Source organism: Seriola aureovittata, chromosome 8, assembly GCF_021018895.1.
Source record: "Seriola aureovittata isolate HTS-2021-v1 ecotype China chromosome 8, ASM2101889v1, whole genome shotgun sequence".
Taxonomy (NCBI): domain Eukaryota; kingdom Metazoa; phylum Chordata; class Actinopteri; order Carangiformes; family Carangidae; genus Seriola; species Seriola aureovittata.
Genome location: NC_079371.1, coordinates 13,401,948 through 13,423,796, shown reverse-complemented (window position 1 = coordinate 13,423,796; position 21,849 = coordinate 13,401,948). Strand labels below are relative to the sequence as shown.

Below are 21,849 nucleotides of genomic sequence, written 5' to 3'. Positions count from 1 at the left end.
TATCGTACGAAATAGATGCATTGAGGAGGAGAAATGTCCAAACTCCTGTCGTTTTCAAGAAGACAAATCCATTGTAGCTCAGTAGCACAGTGGGCTGTTTTATCTCAGAGATGTTTCTTAATAAGGACAGCTGTCATAGGAGCAGTCAGACCTTATAGTATTGACCTGGGTATCTGCTCCCTCTAGAATCAATAACACCAACTTGGACATCAGCACTAGCTAATTCAGTTTGACAAGCTATTGATGAAGTGGCTGGCACCTTATGTTCAGTTAGCCTGCTCGAGTACAGCACCAATATGATGCATTTAGAGTTGTCAGCTGTTTTTTCGCAATGGGGAAACTCTTCAGGAGTATATCATCAATCTATTGTCTTCTTGACAGTCTTTCCAGTCTAATATAGGTGTACAGGGCACTGGAATGCAATTTCCCGCAGAAAATATCCTCTTTTCGGAAGCTGAAGGTTCTGTTTATATGGTGCATAGATTGCTTTTTCACACGATGTATAGTACATTTGCATATTTATAGAAAATTCCAGTAAAAGGTAAGCCATTAACTTGGCACTGTGCTCTTGTATATATTTACACACACGCAGTCAGATGAAAATATAGAAAAATTGAAGCTGAATTGGTGTCAACTGTCAACACAGCAAAGTTTGTTTTCTGCAAGCCAAGACAATAGATTTTCTTGCTATCTGCAGTGTGTGCTTTTTCACTCTATCATCTTATTTTATGTCATTTTAGTTTCATCACTGCATGTAGGGGAATTGTTTTGCTCCAAAATAATAGTTATTACAGAGTTCTGTGGAGCCCAGTCATGTGATTAGAAAATGAAGCAGTCAGTGTTGTAGTTCTTGGACGATGTTCAAGGTGAGCTGGATTTGAAAATGTCAATATTTTTTGTATATTTGAGCAAACTTGGCAGTCTTAATAGACTTGAGCAGCCAAACTAATGCTTAAGAAGATAGTGTATCTGACTTTTAAACTCCAGGCAGTGAAGTAAGGGAAATGTGGGGTTTGAGGGTGAGAGTGAAATAAGAAAAGAAAGAAAAATAAAATTCATATTGTCTTAAAGAAACATTTTACCGAATGATTTTGGATCCATCTCTACTTGCCCCTGTCAGTTTTAGACTACTAGTGTATCCAAGTCCTGTAAGTGTGCTACAGAAAAGAAAATATTTGAAGAGAGGAATTACATGGTACTGTCTACTGACTCTCAGGGTCAACCTTTACAACTTACACACTAGCCACCGGGCTTCAGGGCTGCTTACCGATTTATATTTTTGCCTTTGTTGACAACCAGCGGTACCTCTGTTCTCCTTCGCTCTTCATCCTTTCCTCCCTCCAGTACGCTCAGTGGCGTCTAAATATCTAATAAGCTGTTCTGCCAACTTCTGATCCTGGGTTTGTTCTCACCTGGGCAAATGCACATGAATAATGGAAGCAGCGTGAAGTGAGGCAGGGGCATGGATGCTACACAGTGTTGTGTTGAAGCCTGATAAGACTCTCCACCGCAGCAAAAGAGCCTCAGAGAGCTGATGAGACGACGTCTGACAGTATTAACTTTATTACCCACAGGCTGCCAAGCTGTAACAGGCAGCGGTATTAAGTGGAGGGTAAAGGAGATGAGGTGTGCTCTACTCACTGTCACAACCCTGTGAAAATCTCATTTAATTTTGCTTTCATGTATAAATGTATTAAACCAATTAGCAAGTCTGGCTTGGTCTTGCATTTGTTAGTATTGATTGTTTATTTTATTTGCAGATACTTGCATCAGAGCCCTCATCAGCGCAGCCAAAACAACATAGGAAAAAAATATGGCGTTTGAGAATGAGTGTGGGTGTATGCAACCATACACACAGTGACAAGTCAGAGGAGTCGTGTTGGTCTGACACACCTGCATTGGAACATATAGACAAAACAAACACTAATCATGCAAAGAAGAAAAAAAACGAAAACAAATACCCAACAGCACAAAGTACCTGCCTTTTTAAAAAATGCACCAGATATATGTAAGTGACAGAGAGATATAAGCCAAGCAAACACATTATCCCAAAGGCACCAGCACAGCTAATTTTATATAGAATTGGGGCAGCATTCAAAATCCCATTTAAATCTATGTAGGCAGAAGAAAACGCAGGTCCACATTGAGATAAGATTCTAGCAATGCACATACACCCACCGCTTCCTCTGTTTCAGTGTTTCAGAGTTGGGTGATATGAATGCATTTTCAAATCATGATAAAATGCAAGAAATCTTCTGTAATCAATGTCATAAGAAAACATCTAAAACACAGGGGATAAATAAATCTGTAACCTGTTTTCTGACACTAAAGATCCTTTCATTTGCATTAGATCTCCATTTATGATAATGAAGACCACTGTGTGTATTGTTTATACAGGAAACAATATGCAAAAATATCAGTGTCATCACTTCATGAATATAATTACTACAGATAAATCTCACTGCCATGCAAACTGATGACATTCAGTCAGTAACTGGACCACCGCACCAGTTCCCTACTGTGCCAATATCACACAGAATTTCTGTTATGTGTTACTTAATAGTGGGAGTTTCCATGAGATCAGCTAAGGCATAATGAGGTGAATTAAGATCACACCCAATATTTTTCCCATCAAGAGGTAACACTGGTGACTAGGCAATGGGATGGGAAAGCTAACTGTGAACCACAGCTCTGCCTGCTGCCTTTTTCACACTCCACTGAGTATGAGGCTGACCTTGAAGTCAGACAGATGCTTGTTAAGTAATTGAAAAAGTGGATTTTGTTGAAAATATGTAAAAAAAAAAAAAAAGTGAAATGTTTCCCGTGACTGAATAAATATGTAATTTAATTGTGGAATCGGTATCCCGTGCAGTGTTACCAGATACATTTCCCCTCAAAAATACTGATCCTGAACTGATTAGACAGATGTGATATAAGATATAAGCAACATAATTCCTCGAGATTTGTCAAAATGTAAAAACCAGTCTCCAGTGTAGCAGTGAGAGGGTTAAGCTTAAGCCAGCCCGCTCAACTGCGCTGAATGTGAAATGTGAAACACCGGCTTGGCTGCATTACTGTTTACATTCTATGAATAGGAATCACATGTTTGATGAATCCAGCCCGCTCTGAGGTCTGCTGCAAAGAGAGAGAGAGAGACACGGGAAAAGACAGAGTGCAACGGGGGGGGGAGTGTAGGAGACTGGGCAAGTGGAGGCGGGAAAAAGAGTGAGAGCAGAGGAAGAAGAGAGGGAAGAGATGAAGGGAAACAGCGAGAATGAAAGCGGTGGCCAAAGGAACCCTGGGCAGTTTCTCATATGCTAAAACATTCCTTTTTATCCCATCAAGCAGCAGCATTGAGACGCATGGCTCCTGTCAAAAGACTGCACGGAAATGTAACACAGCAAGTTTAATGTGCTGCTTGATCCCACTTATATAATCATGTGTACAGTTTTGCTGTGTGTTCTGGTCAACTGGTGGGCTGTCATTTTTGGAGCTGCCCAATTTCCTTTTTCCAAAACCAAAGTGGTGAATAACTGTAGTCTCTTGACGTCTGGCAAAACTCAGCAGCGACTAGTCCTGACATGTGTCTTATGCTTGTGGGTATTTTTAACACAAACTGCAATAATGAATTGCCCTCCAAATAAATGCCAGCATTTCAATCCACTAATGCAGCCGAATTCCACCGAATCCACAAACAATGCCCTGTTTCTTTTTGGTTTAAATGCTCAGGAGAGGTGATTAGGGTAAATGCCAGGACTGGGGCTACAGAGTTTGCTAACACGGTCACTAATGAAAGTACTCATAGAGCAGTGCTACGTTAGGGTGTTTTTATTAGTCATTTTAATGTGTGCGCTCTTGATCAGTACCTGGGCCACGCCAAAATGTGTGAAGGTCTGTGATTTACCAGCGTCGCACAAACAGGCCAGCCATTCTCTGTGGTAAGACACGTGTTGGCTCCAGGTGGTGGTGTTTGACTACCTCTTTTAGTAATGAATGAAAACTCTTTTTTTTTTCTTTCTTTTTAAGAAAGACAGAGTGTGAGGCAGAGAGAGAAATCAAACCACCATCTTGCCGTGTCACGTTTTAACATCTTCCCTGCTCCATAAAAATTTCAAGCTTGATTTTTATTTTTTCGCTTTTCTTCCGGGCAGCTTTTTAATTAGTGATGTGTTACTGTTTACTGTCACACGAACAACCCAAGGAAGAAATCCTTTAATTTGTTATTAACATCTTTAACCTTTTGCCTGTTTCGGAGATATTTGTGGAATGCTCACTGCATAACAACAAGGTCCTCAGCAGATTGAGGTCACAGTCAGACGTCTGACTGGGCTTGTCAGTTGAATAGCATCTGTCTTTGTTTATCCCCAAACCACTGTGGAGAATCAACCTGATGGCTACCATGAATGCAGCTGGCCTCTAATAGACCCCTGGCGAACGACTATTGTACCAGGGCACACTGGGGTTAAAACAATAAAGCAGCTGTTTAACCAAAACATTGTATGTTGTCACCCTCATGTCAGTGGAAACACCACTGCAGTTTAGCTAGCAGCTTTCTCCAGAAAAACACAAGAGGCCGGGCAAATGGGTTATTACACGACTGCTTGAAGCTACTCACAGCAGCCGGTTAGCTTAGCTTAGGATAAAGACCGGAAACGGGGGGGGGGGGGGGGGGATTTTGTCTCTGTCCATTTAAAGGAAACAAAATCCACCTGCTAGCACCTTTAACGCAAACTAATTATCACGGCATGTGTTGATTGTTAAAGCCACAGAGTTTTGCCGTCACCTTGTTGTCATTTTCTGCAGAGGGACACTGACAGGGAGTTAGTTAGCACTGTTTTATTCAGCTTTCTCGGAAACAATGTAAATGGCAAATGGGTTGTTAGAGTTCTTACTATGCCTTCAATCTGCTGGAAAGTTTTGTACTAAATTTTCTCCATCACCTGCAGTACGTTAAAAAGACAATGAGAATTGTAAATGAGGTTACCTCGCTGCCTATGGCTTCAATTAACTATTCTTTAGAGTGTTTGTTTAAACTATTTGCCTGCCAAGTAATGTCTCAATTATTTCCAACCTACTCCCTTACACCAAAAAGCACAAGTGATAGCATTTTCCCATAATGAGAGTACAAATTTTTTTTTTTTTCTCCACAGCTTCGGGGTGTGTTTTCTAAAGCCCCTAAAAAAGGAAGAGCGGCGACCCCCTGCCGCTGTTGTTTACTGTCGTCTTACTCTCTGGAGCCTTTAAACCTCAACTATGTGATTTTCTGCTCCTCTTCCTTTACTGTGATAAGCCTGTGATTGACAGCCTCCAGTGAGATGGAGAGATTCCAGGTAGAGCAGTGTGAGTGCAGATGGAAGGATTGGATGAGGGTCTGGGCAGGATGAGGGGGTGATAGATACACTGTCAATCTGACAATAAAGAAAGTGGTGATTCACTGTAGATTGTCACACTCCTGGGACTGATTCAGTTGCCACTGATGAAGTCTGCAGTAGTGGAGTAGTGGCCAAGGACTCAAGGCACATCATTGTGTGTGTTTATGTTGTATGTCTGTTTGGGTGTATCTGTCATTAGCTGGCTCTATGTCAATGTGTTATTGTGTGAGACAGACATATTGATGTGAATGCATGTATGCTCCTTGTTAATACCTGTATAATCTACCTTGGTCTGAAGTATCCTTTTCCTGTAGGTAATCTTTTATTCTGCTCTCCTCTTACGGAACAAGTTTCTTTGATTTTTTTTTGGTTCTGGCTTCACCTCAGCACGTCTTTCGTATCTTTGAAGTGAAAGGTTGCTTTTGAAGTGGAAAAAATTATTTATTGCTCTTGTGTCCAGTCAGTTTTAGCACATTATATGTCCCATATTTTCATCTTCTCAAGGTTTGTAAAAAGGAGGAAATGTTTTTGTGTACTTGTTTTGTCTGAATTGCATTAGATGTTAATGATCCTAGAGCTTTGAGGTAGTGAGTATTAATTCATCATTACAAAATTATAAAATTTACATGTACAGTAAAATCCAAACACTTTGGCATAAGAAAATGTACATAAAATGTGGATTTCTGTTATTGACCAGAAATTAGAGCTTTCATGCTCTTGACAATACCCCTTTTAGAAAAGTGCATTGCGCGACTGCTGCACAATGCACTTGCGTCTTTCATTCCGAGGTCTAGGTGTGGTGAATTGTTTGTCTGTTGCCCCGTCTTCCCAACATCATCAAGTGTCCATTAAACTCCCGTTTTGGCTCTGCAGCTGTGCGAGCGCAATTCAGGAGGGAGCAATCTGGGTTTTACAAGTGGATTGTTTGTACACGGATAATCGTCTTTGTTCCACAAATGCTTTTTCTCGAGAATGATGCATGCGTCAACAAAGTGAATTCATACACATGCAACCATACACCCGGGGGACTGCGACTGTCCTTTTGAAAACAAACAGCTTCTTTTATTGTTTTGATCTTTGCAAGATTATGCAATGACAGAGACTGTGACATCAGTGTTTTCTATTTTTGGTCTTTCCATGAGATTGTCTCTTACACTGGTAATGGAAATCATTACTACTGCCACATTTTTATGATCTAATTGTCTCATAAAAATACCTCTGGACACATACAGACACACAAACACAGCTACTTGGTACACATGCACTCCTTGCACTAGAATTGAGTTGGGCTTGTAAAAATTTAACGATTTGGAAATTCTATAAATTAAGATTATTAATGGTAGTTTTATATTTACGGACAGCACTTTAGCTATAGATATTTACAGCTTATAAAAGGTTTTTGTGGACAACAATTTATCAGCACCCTTAATGGCGTTTAAACTTTTGACCTCCACAGTAGCAAGCGATCTGCTTGAACGCTATTAAACTGTCTCCTAACAAACCTCCCTGCCCCAAGTTGATGTGATTAAGACCCGAGCAGGCATCAGACGCATGCTTTTCTGCTATGCTATTACATAAAACTCTTACAGGTTCCTGTTTGCTCCCTATTGGCAGGATTATGACCATTCAAATAAACAAGCCTCTTTTGTAAGAGAAACCACAGTATCACTGTTCTCTACATTTGGGGTTAAACCCATGTTTTACATGCTGAGAATGGAGTGGTACTGTCTGGGTCATCAGTAACCTGTCCTGTGCCTGACAGCTGTTTTAGTTTTCTTATACATGCTGGTCCACATCTCCACACAGCAGTATGAAAAGAGCAACAGGGCTGAAATGGTTTTCTCTTTATGAATGTGATTTGTTTATGAGGATGTCTGAAGCAAAAGTATAAAGCATAAGCAAATTAGAATTCACAGCCTGAGTGTGTGTATGTGTGGACTAAAGAAAAGTATTAATCTAGCTCTGCCTCTTCAGACAAAATAATGAATCATCAGTGATGTCCCATATTTTTTTCCCTTTTTTTTCATCTGTTTCACTAAAAGCTCTGAGTGAGACCAAAAAGTCTTGCTACAGTAATCAGCACAACAGTGGATCAGAGTGAGTGCCTTACAGCTTTATGTGTGTGTGTGTGTGTGTGTGTGTGTGTGTGTGTGTGTGTGTGTGTGTGTGTGTGTGTGTGTGTGTGTGTGTGTCTGTGTGTCTGTGTGTCTGTGTGTCTTTCTTCAAGCACCAACTCAAGCTGTTCTCCTTCCAGATGGGACACTTCACCTTTACAAGAGCAGCAGAAGAGAAAAGACAGACAGAGTTTGTGCTTGTAGATGCGCAGCTCTGTCTGTGAATCTGTATCTTTTGTTTAGTTTTTTTGTCTTTTTTGTGGATGTCTGTGCGTGTCTCCCGCCCGTCTGCAGCACAACAAGCGCCTTTACCATGAAGTTAGCGACTCAGCCCCTAAGTGAGTCCCATCTTAGCTGACACTGTTTCCCCAGAGTGACATAGCTAAAGCTTAATGGGCCTGTTGATGGTGAGTTAAAGCTTGGTGTTAATTATAACACCATGCTCCGTTAAACACAGTCACATTAACATCAGCATAAGCAGCACTGTTGAGCTCTGTCCTGGGGAATAAAGAGAGATTGCTGATTCAGTCAACACTTGAATTGGACATTTGTAGAAAGGATAACAGTCATGCACTCCCTATAGACTTGATGGGCTTAATAATTGAGGGTTCGGATTCTGTCTTCTTGTTGTGATACAGCTTTCTCGACAGATGTACAATCCCTCTGCATATTTGTTGTGATGACATATGGTTGATTTTTCTGAGTAAAAACGGAGCTGTGGGATTTGTGTGACTTTTCAACAGTTTTATTTATCAAATACTGATTATGCACAGACAAGATTTGGAGGAAATAATTTCCTGTTATGCAACAACAAAGTATTGATTGACTTTAGTTTTCTTCTTGTATGATATTGTGGTCAAAACACATTGCTGGTCTTGTGTTGCATCAGTTAACATATTCACATGATGACCCGATGATCTTGAATGTGTGTCCCGAGAAGCTGAATGAACATGTGCTTTGTTTTCCTGTTGCTGACAGCGGTCATATGAAGCGGAGGTGTTGCTCAGCCTACAGCTGCTCTCTCAAAATACGGATCACACTGACTTTTGAATATTTTAACATTATTTATTTCTTTACCTGTTTTATAAAGCCATAGAAAGCAATCCTATATGTGTATTTTAAAGTAGAAATTAAATGTTTATCTTACGAACGTCTTTTTGAACAAATTAAAATGTTTTTCTGATAAGAAGTGAAACATTCACTGAAAAATGAATCAAATGTAATGACTGAGGAGAATGTGGAGAATGATATCATTTTTGTACCTTTAGTCTCCAAACTGAGGGGGGGGGGTGACCTTGCTTGTCATCAAAAGGTCTTGAAGGTTTGCCCTTGCCTCCCCTTCATCACCTCCACCTACATCCTGTTTCCATCCGTCCGCCCCGTGGTTATCAAGTCTCTGATACAGTGGAGATAAATTAAACCTATTGTGCCGAAACTCATGTTTGCTCAGTCTGCTTGCTGTTGAACTCTCTCTCTCTCTCTCTCTCTCTCTCTATCCCTACCGCGGCAGTGCTGTGTGATAACAGCCACATAAAGCATCTGATAAACAGCAGCCAAGGCGAACACTGAGGAAGGACATTATGTGCTTGTGCACACATACGCACATTACTTTTTCATGGGCAGATAACTAAAACGTATACACCTATACAGTACAGGCTCACACTCACACACACACTCTCTCACACACACATATTTGAATACAAGCACAATGTCCATTTGCTTCCATCAGTGTAATATCTGCATGATTGGCTGCGAGACGTTATTTCTTTCTTTTCCGGGTAATGAATTTTGTAAGGAAGCTGCTGCATGCGTACGACTATACTTTCTTCAGTTGAGTGCCTTTCGTAAGCACTTAGCTGCTGCTCAAATCATGTTTGCTTTGAACACGGCTCAGTGTCGAGGCATGGTTTCTGGTGCAGCAGAAGGGAGGAGACTTTTGTTAGTGCAAATGAGTTTGAGTTTTTGAGCCCTGTTTCTGTCTTTATATAGGCCTGTCTGCAGCTGGTCCTGTGCTGCATGGTTGTGTAATGCGTAACTCTCGATGCAACTGAATGCTCAAGTTAGGGTGGCGCCACAGCGCAACCAAGTCATTACAAACAGGCCGCGGTTGACACAGTTTATTCAGTATTCCCTAATATGAGCAATTAAACAGATAAGGAGGACAGCGTCTTGTCACTTGAGCATGATGTTTTGACAGCTTGTGAATTTCATTATCCATCTGGAGTCAGGCTTATCTGATTCAGGCAACAGGACATTTTTGCTGCACAATACACGATACATGTTTGGGCAGGATACACTCAACACAATCTCTGGGGCTTTTCTCCGTGTTGGACATTGGACAGTGTCTGTGCTGATAAAGAGATGAAGGAGGACGAAACACTGGGAAATGAAATGCACACTGTGTTTAAAGTTGCTTTATTTTGAGTAACAGGTGGAAAAACAGGAAGATGAATAATCCCTTACTGGATAAACTTACTGATAAAAACACGTTGTGGACACTCGTGCTCACTCATTTCATGCTCAGCACTTCCTCACTTTGAAATTGAACTTTGTAACCTTGTAGGAAACCTCAGCGATGTCTCTAGATCCACAGGCTGTCTCATTAATAATGTTAGTATCGCTTGTATTTGCTGCCCTTTTCTTGATAACAAGTTTTCGCCTGTGTGTTTATTTAATCTCTGAACTTCGTCATCTTAATGACCTAAGCTTTCAGAGAGGTCACTCACGGTCAGTTTAAACCCAGACCCAAAGGTGAAAAGTAATTTTTGATGAGTCATAAGCACTAAAACCCAGTCAGTCAGTCATCTGTGAATCTTCTTTCATCCGGTTTAATGCTGTAGTTTCACGGTCCCTGCTTTGTTTCTTTAAAAGGACAGAGAGCCTCTGCTAGCTGTGCTCCTGTGCCAATGAATCAGCACGGGTGGGGGGGGGTTATTGGCGATTTCTCATGTCAGTGGTTTTAAGGCCACCCAGGGGAGACAGCTTGATATGCAGGCTGTAAGGTGCTTGAGATTGGGCGAGGTGGGGAGGGGTGTCTAAAATCAATTCTCCTGGTTAGTTCTGGCCCCTGTTTTCACTGTCTCGCTTGACATTGTTGTTGGAACTGTACTTTAAAGTTTAAAATGTTCTTGAAGTAAAGTGTTTATTGCTTGGTAAGTCAAACTGATCTCACCGTAGATGGCACAGTAAAATGTCAGCGGTGAGCGGGAGACAGACAGATGGAAGTAAAAACAAAGTAAGGTTAAGAGTCTGTCGGGGTGTCGAGAAATGTGGTTCTTCTTTCTTTTCCCTCCTGTGCTGCTGTGCATCTGTCTCTCCTTTTCTCCGCTATTCTCTTCACTCCATTGATTTTTACCTCTTCTCTACCTTTCAGCCAACCTCATGTCTTTTTCTTCCTTGCTAGTTCAGCCATTCCTCTTCTTCTCATACACCTCCGCAGGAAGAATCATGTGTTACAGGCTGCAGCAGGGGGGTCCCATCTACAGTTGTGCCAGCGGAGCGGCTGATCTATAACATTGGAAGAAATATGTGTGTTAGTGATGTTTCTGCTGAATCCGCACAGGCCAATTTGTGTTGAAGCCAATAACCTCAGGACTGAATTAGTTAGAGATAGAAATGGGTGAATGGGCAGTTCGATGAGTTGTGTTCTCTTTCAGCTGCTCTGTTCAATACAAAATAGCCCAAGAACAAAAGTACAGTAAAGCAAAAATTCCTAATTAAAGGCGTCTTTACAATTTGTAATGGTAGTAGTCATTCATGTCTTTTTCTTTTCATGCAGGTAACCGGCCAGCTTCTGTGGGATTTGATGTCACCTTTAGATTGGTTCAACTGAAGATGGAAACACTGGAGTCTGAGCTGACCTGCCCGATCTGCCTGGAGTTGTTTGAAGATCCTCTGCTCTTGCCCTGTGCCCACAGTCTGTGCTTTAACTGTGCCCACCGCATCCTGGTGTCTCACTGCTCCACCAGCAAGCCCCTCGAATCTATCTCAGCTTTTCAGTGCCCGACCTGTCGCTACGTCATCACGCTGAATCACCGCGGCCTGGAGGGCCTTAAGCGCAATGTGACGCTGCAGAACATCATTGATCGCTTTCAAAAGGCCTCCCTTAGCGGCCCCAACTCCCCCACTGAGAGCCGGCGCCTGCAGCCGCAGCGGCCCTACACCGCCACCATTAGTGGTACAATAGCTGGAACAATTGGCGGCGGTGGTGGTGGCACAAGTGGAAGTAGCGCCCGCGGCAGCCCGGCCACTTCCAGCCACTCCCACCCGCACGCCAACCACACCAATCACGTCAACCACACCAACGCAAACCACAGCCCGGCTGTTGTTGCTAAAATGGATCCACGCATAAGCTGCCAGTTCTGTGAGCAGGATCCGCCGCGCGAGGCCGTCAAGACGTGTGTCACGTGCGAGGTATCGTACTGCGACCGATGCCTGCGCGCTACACATCCTAATAAGAAGCCGTTCACCAGCCACCGCCTGGTGGAGCCTGTTCCAGACACTCACATCCGCGGCCTGACTTGTCTGGAGCATGAGAATGAGAAGGTCAACATGTACTGCTTGGTGGACGACCAGCTCATTTGTGCCCTCTGCAAGCTGGTTGGGCGCCACCGAGAGCACCAAGTGTCCTCACTCACCGAACGCTTTGACAAGCTCAAGGTGAGTCCCTCATGTCCTTTCCAGTTTACAAAGCATGTAAGAAGGTCATGTCAGTTTATGTGTTCTGCCCCTATTCTTTTCTTGTCTGACTTCTGTGTTTGTGAAGCAAGGTAAGTCACAACCTGCAGCAGGATTTAACTGAAAAAGAACAATGACTTACTACTGAGCATTGAAGCTATTCCCATCTTTACAGAGAGGTTCTCGTACATAGCCTGCAACATTCATTGTGATATCATTGTTTGCAGTTTGCCAAACAGCAAAATCTTTAATCCATCCATTCCTACCTTAGGGATGTTCATTCTGTGCATTTCTGTTGACTATGAACTTTCGATACCGCCACAATTGCATCATACTCACTCACACCAGCTTTTGTTCAGCAAGAAAGACAGAAAGACACATTGCAAACAGAGAGAGAGAGACAATTGGGAGGGTGCACTGGCAAGAAGGGCGGAGGGAGACGGAGAGCAAAAGGGAGGCCGTCATTATAATAGTCGATGAGCTGGCATTCCCTGTGGCCACTGAGCATTCAGAGGCTCTGCGTAAAGACCAGGACTGCTGAATCAGGGTGAAAAACAACAGAGAGAGGCACTAGCTGGAGCTAATTCCACCACTAAAGACCTAAAGCTGCCGGCCGCATCAGCTGGCCTAAAACTTTCACCAGTAGTGTGCGTTGAACATGTGTACATAAAAAACATGTGACTGTCTTTTGGTGTATTTATATATATATATATTTTTAAGCATCCTTTTTCCAAATAAAAAAAAAGAAAAAGAACACTTCAAAATTAAGCATCCTCCTGGCAATTTGCCATCTAACTGACTGCACACTAACATATGTAAAATTTATTAAATATTTCAATTGGATTATAAGTTTGGATTGCTACTGTGAGTAATATTGAACTATTGAGCTCATAGTAAGGGATTTTTTTGTTGTTTACTGGGATAAAAGAACTCATTTATTACTAGTTAGGCCTTTGGTTAAGGCTTTATTATGGTGAAACTGCTTTCATGTGCCCTTGATACCTTGCAAATGAGCATCCTTATTGCTACAATAAACTTCTAATTAACAGAATAATTCTGAGGTACCAGAGGTGTTTCGTCCTCCAACACAATGCTTGAGTGAAATCAGTATACCAGGGGATAATATAACAGTGATAATTGCAAAGGCCTCCTGATTCTCTTTGTTTTTCTATAATGCTGCATAAATGTGTCCGCACAGATGGCTAAACCAAAAGTGAAAGCAGTAAAAAAAAAAAAAAAAAAAAAAAGAATTCCTGCTGTGTGTGTGTTAATGCAAGCGCAGATATCCACATATTGCCCAGACATGAATTTTTGATGTAGAGATCCAGGCTCGGGTATTCGCCCTGCTGTTTGATAGAGATATCTCAAGTGGTGCCACTATGTAAGGGTGAAGGGTGGAAGTTACAGATGCTCTGTGTTTTCACTGATGCTGCATTGTGTAAAAGAGGCGAAGCAATACATCGGCTGTATTGTATTGTTATATAAATTATCTACTTCTACCTCCTACTTGATGTCTAGTTCTGCGCCTTTTGTACTTCACACTGTAAATCTCTGAATTCACATAGATTAAGGAAATTCCAATCATGTTTTCTGTCCCCAGGGTGTGAGGGTGTTTCCACAGTTTGATTGTGTCAAATGAATGGCATTGTGTTAGCACAAACGGACACCTGAGAAAGTGCTACATTGGCACTTTCTGGGCCTTATCTGTTAGAGAGGTGTACTGTGCGGTACGTGTAGTTTTGTTGGAGGATGTTCTATTTTACAAAGACAAACAGGGATGCATTTTCAGTCGTCTCCCATTTGGGCATTTTTTTTTGTCGCTGAACAGTACAAAGCAAAAGTGTGGGGGTGTGAGAATGTGTTGGCCCCCTGTTTCAAGAGACATTGTTAACATTCAACGTGCAACAAAAATCCATCTCATTGGGTCTCCAAGGTGAGCACAACACAACAGCAGTGATGTGCTCAGTGGCATAAAACATCACTTTTATTTTAGTAATTCTACCTTGTGCATTATTGATGACTTTCTCTCCCAAAACTGTGGGAGAGACTTTCAGTTTCAGCACCAACGTGTCAGCGAAAATCCACCTGCTCAGCACCTCTCATCGACTTAACTCACAGGAGCATTGGGTTTATTTTCATTAGCATGTACACTTTTCTTTTCCTTTTTTTTTTTTTTTTTTTTTACAGTCCCCCCCACCTTCCACCACCTCATTCTCTACAGACTGTGGGAGAGTTTACTGTAAGTAGCTAGCCCTTCCCCTCCCTTCCTCTCCACTTCATGGCTGGCTGTGGTTCTTTTGAATGTTCCACATCCAAGGCTTTGAACTTTCTTGACTTTGAAATCACCAATCTACCCAAAATCTGGGAGGAGGCCAGCCCCAGTCCAAGCCCCAGCTCAGCTCACCAGTGGCAGTGGCAGCTAACTTATAATCTTCTTCTCACACATGGCAAAGTGGAGGAGAGGAAGTCCTATTTGTACATGCTACTCATGGAAGATGTAGGTCAAAAGGGGTGTGTGTCTTCCAATGCATTCTCTTTTTCCTATTTCTTTTTCTGTCTAAGACTGATATACATTAAACACTCTTGGTTGAGTTTTCAGGCATATGTAACTAATATTGTTATTGACTGGTGTGCTGCAATGCGTTAATCAGGCGTTCTAACTAGTCAACAATGCTAAATGATTGAATTAAGTTGCAATAATTGAACCCCTGCAGTTTAACCCTTGCCTCCCTCTGGGTGATCTTTGACCTCTGGATTACCCTTCACATTATTTCCTGCGTCTGCTGTGTATGCTGGGAGCTACGCTGTCCTGAAAATGGTTTCTCACACATTATGGGAAAGGTAAGCTTCCCTTGGGCGAGGCGAGTGGATATTTCAGGAGAGAAAATGCCACCAAGTGCCAGCTCTGTAAAAAACAGAATGTGGCACTGAAACTGCAGGGAAGTGAGTTAATTCCCCAGGCAGCGGTTAAGCAGAGCTCTTTGCTCAGAAGCAAAGACATTTTGTGTCTTATAATTGGCAGACTTTGGTAATGGTGTTTTACTTTGATATGCTTAAAAGACTGCAGCTTAAAGGTACTGCACTCTAGATTTTTATTTGTTTTCGCACAATCAGATTCACCGAAACCACTTCCAGCTAAGACGCATTCTGTCTCAGCAGTGAATATCTCATCACCTGCTGCTTTGGAAGTGTATACTGCAGGCTCATTAGTGTGTAATTTAGGTAAAATTTGTGGCAGCCTGACATCCTTTTTCAGAGGCCGGGTAGACAAAATTAAAAATCTAAAGTGTGTGCTGTGTGCTCTCAGCATAGGACTTTTTAGTCATACAACTGTGATGTAACACTGAAAGATCACAGCGCTGTAGGCTAATGTCTACCACCTGGTTCATGACTGGTCACAACGCAAGAGTTCATTTGCATTTATGAATGCAAAGATGCAAAGTGGGTGTTGCAACCACTGAACACGTTATTTTTATAACCAGCCATGACTGATTGGTGAGATATGGGGGCTTTTTTTTGATACACAGGAAATCTAAATCTGCAAACTTCTACTACTTCTACTTACTATAGTTGAGTGTTGCAAGGACAAATCCATTTGCCAAATAGCTCAACATTTTGGGAAATATACCTGTTCTTGCGAAATGTTAGATGAAAAGATCGCTCTCACATATGTAGCTGGAGTCAGCAGATGGTCAGCTTAGAATAAAGACAATTTCTTGGTCAAGCCAAGCCCATCCTAAAAAGACAAATTGTTTGTTTTTACACTTTTTTACACTTCATTTTGTACTTCAAAGGTGCTGTTAAGTGGATTTTGTTCACTTTGGACAGAATCAGGCGAGCTGCTCCCACTCATTATGATATGCTAAGCGAACCATCTGCTGGCTCCACCTTCATATATACTGTACAGACATGAGAGTGGTATCAATCTTCTTGTCTAACTAGAAAATAAATGTAACGAGCACACAGTAGTCTTTGATGAACATAGGCACCTGAATTAAAATAAGTGGTAAAAAAGAAGCCTGGAAGAAGAAGAAGAAGAAGAGAGGCAGCAAAACATTAATTGATGACTTCATGGGACAAAGACGGAAAGAAATTGAGAAAAAGTGATAAATGGATCAAATCACCAGGATGAGAAGTTTTCTTTCTCTTCTCTTCCATAATACTGGCAGTTAATTTACTGACTTTTAGGCTCTTAAGGGTTTGAAGTGTGTGTGCTTTAGCATCAAGTGCTAATGAGTTGACATGACGGCAAAGCCTATTGGGGGAACTGCTGACATTTGCGACACTCAGACCAGCACTCAACATAAGCAGCAGATAAACCTAAAGACTCTGGATATTCAACTCAGCGCGTCATGTGTGCGTTAACCCTGCAGCAGTGGGATTTGTCATTGACTGTGTGTGTGTGTGTGTGTGTGTGTGTGTGTGTGTGCGCTCGTGCATGTGTGTGTTTGTGTCTCCAGGGTCTTGACAGGTCTCACGCATACTTGTTCCAGATGATAGTCTGTTATGTACATGAGAAGAATGATGAAATATGCAAAACATTCCCGAGCGATTATTGGATTAATTCCTGTTTTGGAAGAGGCAAGTCATAGCATACTGACACAGACCCCCTCCGCCCTTCCGCTTTCTTAACCCGCCGCCAGTCCCCCCCATCATATCTTCTACCCCCCCCCCCCCCCCCCCCCCCCCCCCATCTAAGCTCCTTAAGGCACTGTCTTAACTCTTTTTCTGTGCAATGTGTGCTTTACGTCTGCTCCTGCTGCTGCTGACTCCACTCCTGCTGTATTTACCCCCATTTCTCTTTGCCAGATTCCAGAAGCAAGTTTTGTACGCGCGTGCATGAGCGTGCACGGCCAACGCACATGCGCAACGCAAATTCATGAGCATTTAATGACATCTACACCCACAAACTCACTTGTACTTTCTGAGTCTCTTTTCATACACACAGTTACGGGCCAATACGCAAAGTAGAGTTCAGCTCATCTAATCTGATTGCACGCCAAACACTGACAGTAATGATTTTAAGAGGAAATTAAAAGGCGGCAATGTCAAGTAGTCAGCCGAGCTGAATTCTTCTTGCTCTTGCACCTCCTTCGTTCTCATACACTGGCAACTTTCTTATTATTTTCCCTCATACACAGGCTCCCACTCTCTCTGTCACTGTCCTCTCACACTGTCACCCTATTTCTCTCACTTTCGCTGTTTTGCAGGGAGCCACACAAACATCATCCTTCCCTCCTGCTTTCTGTCACAGTGTTTCTCTCTTCTCCCTCTCCCTCATTTGGCCCCTGGCCAGTCGGTCTTGTTTTAGGTAACCCCACTCCTCTCTGCCCTCAGTCTCCCACAAAGCCACATATACTGCAGCAGCAATGGCTGGTGAGAGAGAGAGACTCATAGCCCTCCAGTGTGTTTGTTGTGTAGGAGGGAATATGATTGCCTTCAAATATGTGTGCAGTATTTACAGGTGTGTGTATGTGTGCGTGCGTGCGTGCGTGCGTGTGTGTGTGTGTGTGTGTGCGCCTGTGAACAGGTGCGGGTCTGCATGTGTGTCGAAGCAGATGCTATTAAGACTGACATGTGTGGAGTGATAGGGAGCTGTGTGAGTGTGTGATGTCAGGGGAAATCATGGCTGTATCTGCAGAACATTGTGAGATGGAGCACACTTAGTCATTATGACGGAACCACCAAGGATGTAGTAGAAAGCTTTTAGTGTCTGTGTGTGCGCGCCACTCTGCCTACGTGCGTTTACGTGCCCATTAAGTGTGCATGAAAGCGTGTGTGTCTGAATCGAAGCCTATACTTCGCAACGCACACAAGCGCGCCCTGTCGATGCATCATGCATGTGTTGTGAAAATATGTCACGCCACCCCATCATAAAATTTGGTGGGTCATGGAAAAAAAAAAAAAAAAAAAAAAACTTATCAAATCACTCCCAGCCACTGCTTCATGCATATGCACAATTTATGCTGAAAGAAAGTGGAAAGCTTTTAAGAGCTTTGGTGTCGGCACTGGTACAATGCAATGCAGAAAGGAGGATATAACCCACATTACTCATCTCTGACTTTTGTGTGTATCTTTGAGAACGATGTACAAATTTATCCATTCCATTTATCCATTATCCGCTGATGCCTCTCCTCATTTTTCCTCCATAAAACCAGAGCAGGGTTCACTTGCGTAGCCTGTTACTCACAGTAGAGGCAGCTACAACATGATACTGATATTCACTGCTATAGGATGGCCCATTTGACCCACTGAAATAGATCAGCTATAGTATTTTCTAAGGGCTGTCCTGAGGTGCAATGCTGTGTTGTTCATCATCTTTAAAACTGACCTTCATGACTTAGTACAGCTGCTGAACGACTGTCAGTAAAGTAATTTAACTGCATTTTCTCTGTAACTTATACTTCATAATTAACTTATTTAAAATAACTTGTTCATTTAAAGGTCCAATCTTTCCAACTATGAAATATGTGTTTTTGGTCTGCAACAATTTCCATATATTTAGCGTCACATGAAGGTAGGGTTGCCACTCGACCCATATGATATGGAATTATAAAATAAAAATGCAATGGGATGCAATTTGTCCTGTATTTTTGTACACATCATTTCATTTATAAACGATGTCCTCAAAGTGCTTTGTCAAGTAAAACCAATCGAGTTAAATCCTACAAGTGGATTGGAGAAGTTTATTAATGAGCGGTAGACATCTGTTTCAAACGTCCCCTATTTCTTCACAAGTGACGGTATGTGTGACTATAAAGTATATTTTTAGCACGGAAATGGTCCGCTTCAAAAACACTGAACATCAGCACAAATATTTAGGAGCATCAACCTCAGCCATTCGTTTAAATCCATGCTTGTTGAACCCTGCTTGATTATCCCTCCTGTCTTTCTCTTTTATTTATTTTTTGCCTTTTCGTAAGGCTTAAAACCTGAAGGAAACCTAAACTTGAAGGCTTGTGCTGTGTGTATTTTAGCGTAAAGCTGTAAGAAGCTGACAACATAGCAAAGCTTAGCTGAGCCTCTGACACTTTTGGCACTCAAGGAAAATCATTTTAACTAAGCAGCTGATAAATACAACTTTATGGATCTCTGTGGCATCTACCATACAAAACACACATATATATATATATATATATATATATATATATATTTATACTTACAATGCATTCATGCCAGATTGAGTTTGCGTGTCTGTTGTGTCTATTTCGCTACAGTAGCTGTATTTGTGTATATACAACATGGGGTGTCTTAATGCATGGCAGATCATAAACTCATTACTATTTATGTATTTCAGTCAGATGGCTGGCAGCAACACACCACAGCGTAAGAGGATTTACACATTAATCAACAGTGGAAAACTCATCGTGTTATGCTGATGTTATTTTTCACCGACTTCCAAGCATTTTGATTCCATCCTTTCAGGCGTTGCCACATTATTTTCCTCCAATATCTGAGTAAGCACTTCTTGGTATTAATCTGCAACAATCTTCGGCACAGTTCACATTTGTATGAGGAGAGGGGAGGGGCCATGAGGGAACTGATGACACATGCAGTCCATGAACGTTACTATAAAGCTTGATTTACAAATCACATTTCAGTGTCTCTGGGGAATTTGCAAGAATGTGAAGGCTTGATGAGATCGACTCATTTTAATCATACAAGAAGCTTTTCCTGTCACAAGGGTTAATCACAGGTGCCTGGATCCTCCTCCAGTAGCTATTTTGGCTTTGGGCTTCAGACAAGGCACCAAAGCATAACAGGAATATTTATACAACGTGTGGAATTTCTGTCAGTGTCCATCTTCTGAATTTCTTCACCCCATACACACACATGCACTGAAGTATTCGTGCATACACGTGAATATACACAAAGGCTGAAGACACATTGAGAGACTCTCTATTCTCTGCTTTGTAGAATGTTTTGGTGTCTGTGCACGCGCTTCCCTTTTTGTGTTGTGCTGTGTGCTTGAGGAAGTCTGAATCCTGTTGTGAGGCTGCCAGGGAGGAATAGCGCGTCGCCACTCGGAAGATGCTTAGGTTGAACTAATGACACCGGTGTGAGATGAACAGCACGTCTTCACTGGCCCGAGGACAACAGGGACCTCTGATTCATCCCCAAACTTAAAATAGCTCGGTGGTTGTTATTCTTTGAGCTGCACCCCGGGAACAATAATCATGGTTAATAATAGTTTTCAGCATTAAATTATCTCTATTATCTGAATGTTGAAGAGCAGTTTTATTGAATTTCCAGCCTTTTTAACAACTGTTATTTTCTTTTAAGTTACTCTTTGTGTGAGTTGTAAAATTAAATATGCACCTGTTGACTTTTAAAGTTTACATTTAAAGCTGCTTTAATCAATATTTTCAACAATGGGTTAAATCACTACACATAGTGTGAAATGTGTTGAAGTATTGGCAAACCCATTCTCACCTGACTTTGGATTTGCCCTTAGCTCTATGGAGCATTTTTTGCATCTTTCAGGTACTTGTTTTGGTTTCATGGCCCACAGCTTTATTATTGGTTCACTCTCACTACTCTCATCCGTGACATTTTTGACCATAGCGTGCAGGCTGATAAACCCATTTGAGGCTATACCTGCTCAGCAACAAACAGCAGACATACAAGGCTCGTGATAAGCTGGGGGACAATGTGGAGCATGAGGCATCTAAAGAGCCATTTACAGTACATTAGATTTCAAATTAATGCTAATGTTGCTCCATGTCTTTTGGATGTGTGAGTGGGCGACTTTTTGCTAAAATGGTCGTGATAGCAAGTTTATAAGGTGGGAATATATTAGTGTTGTGTTTACGGCATCAATTAATGTAGCTTTAGGGATTTGCTCCCATCAGAAAATGGTTGCACCAGATGTTTGCTATCTCGATAGTACTAGCTAAACCTGTGAAGATCTGATGGAAGTGTGACTGAGACTGAAGGACTGAAACTTAAAGCACCCAACTTTACTCTTTTGGCTTGATCATCTGTTGATGGGCTGTCTATATTCTGTTGTCAAATTGGGTTATAAACTGTAACATGGTTTTCTTATCAGTGGTTTTAAATCCGTACAGTACTGACTCAACTGTGTAGACTGTGGCTGATAACTGGGAGCAAAACAAGCCTCATTTGCATCATTCCCTCTGGGTCCTGGAAAGATTTTTTGACTCGGCGTTTTACTCTGTGATAATCACTTCACATCATACATTTTCATTACGGAGTGCTTTTCATTTTTGGAAACCAGTGGCTCTGTCCACTTCAGTTTTGGCTCTAAGACAGCTGGTTTCCTTTTTAGCAGCTTCACTGTTGCAACTGCTTGAAATGTAAAACGCATCATTTCCCTTTCAGCAGAGGGCTGAGGAGCTCAATGTTACTGGGTGTTTAGAGCAGCAAATGACCAAAACTGGGTGTAGGCCATAATACACACGCATACTTAAGTTAGTGAGAAACCAATCTTGCCTCTCTGCTACAATCACACTTGGTTGAACATCATCTCATACACATGTATTCATTCTTTGCTTTCATCGTCACTGAAGCTGCATTTCTTATCCTTCCACAAGGCTACAATTTTTCCGCCAGCTTAAGCAATCCCATTACAGTGACAGAGAGAAATTACTTCTGTATGAAGGTCAGTCAGGAATCAGTTGGCTCGGTTCAAAATCACAAGTTAGGAGAGAGAAAACAAGCGAAAT

The 21,849-nt window shown here is 41.9% G+C and overlaps 1 protein-coding gene across 5 annotated transcripts in view; it reads left to right on the top strand.

Moving 5' to 3' along the window:
* The window catches only part of mid2 (midline 2), a 142,246-nt gene that overhangs the window by 59,186 nt on the left and 61,211 nt on the right, over positions 1-21,849 (top strand). For all 5 annotated transcript variants that reach the window (XM_056382335.1, XM_056382333.1, XM_056382336.1 and 2 more), the window contains one exon: positions 11,265-12,145. In XM_056382335.1, coding sequence (XP_056238310.1) covers positions 11,321-12,145 — 825 coding nt within the window. In that variant the 5' untranslated portion in view covers positions 11,265-11,320. The remainder of the gene's footprint in view (positions 1-11,264; positions 12,146-21,849) is intronic.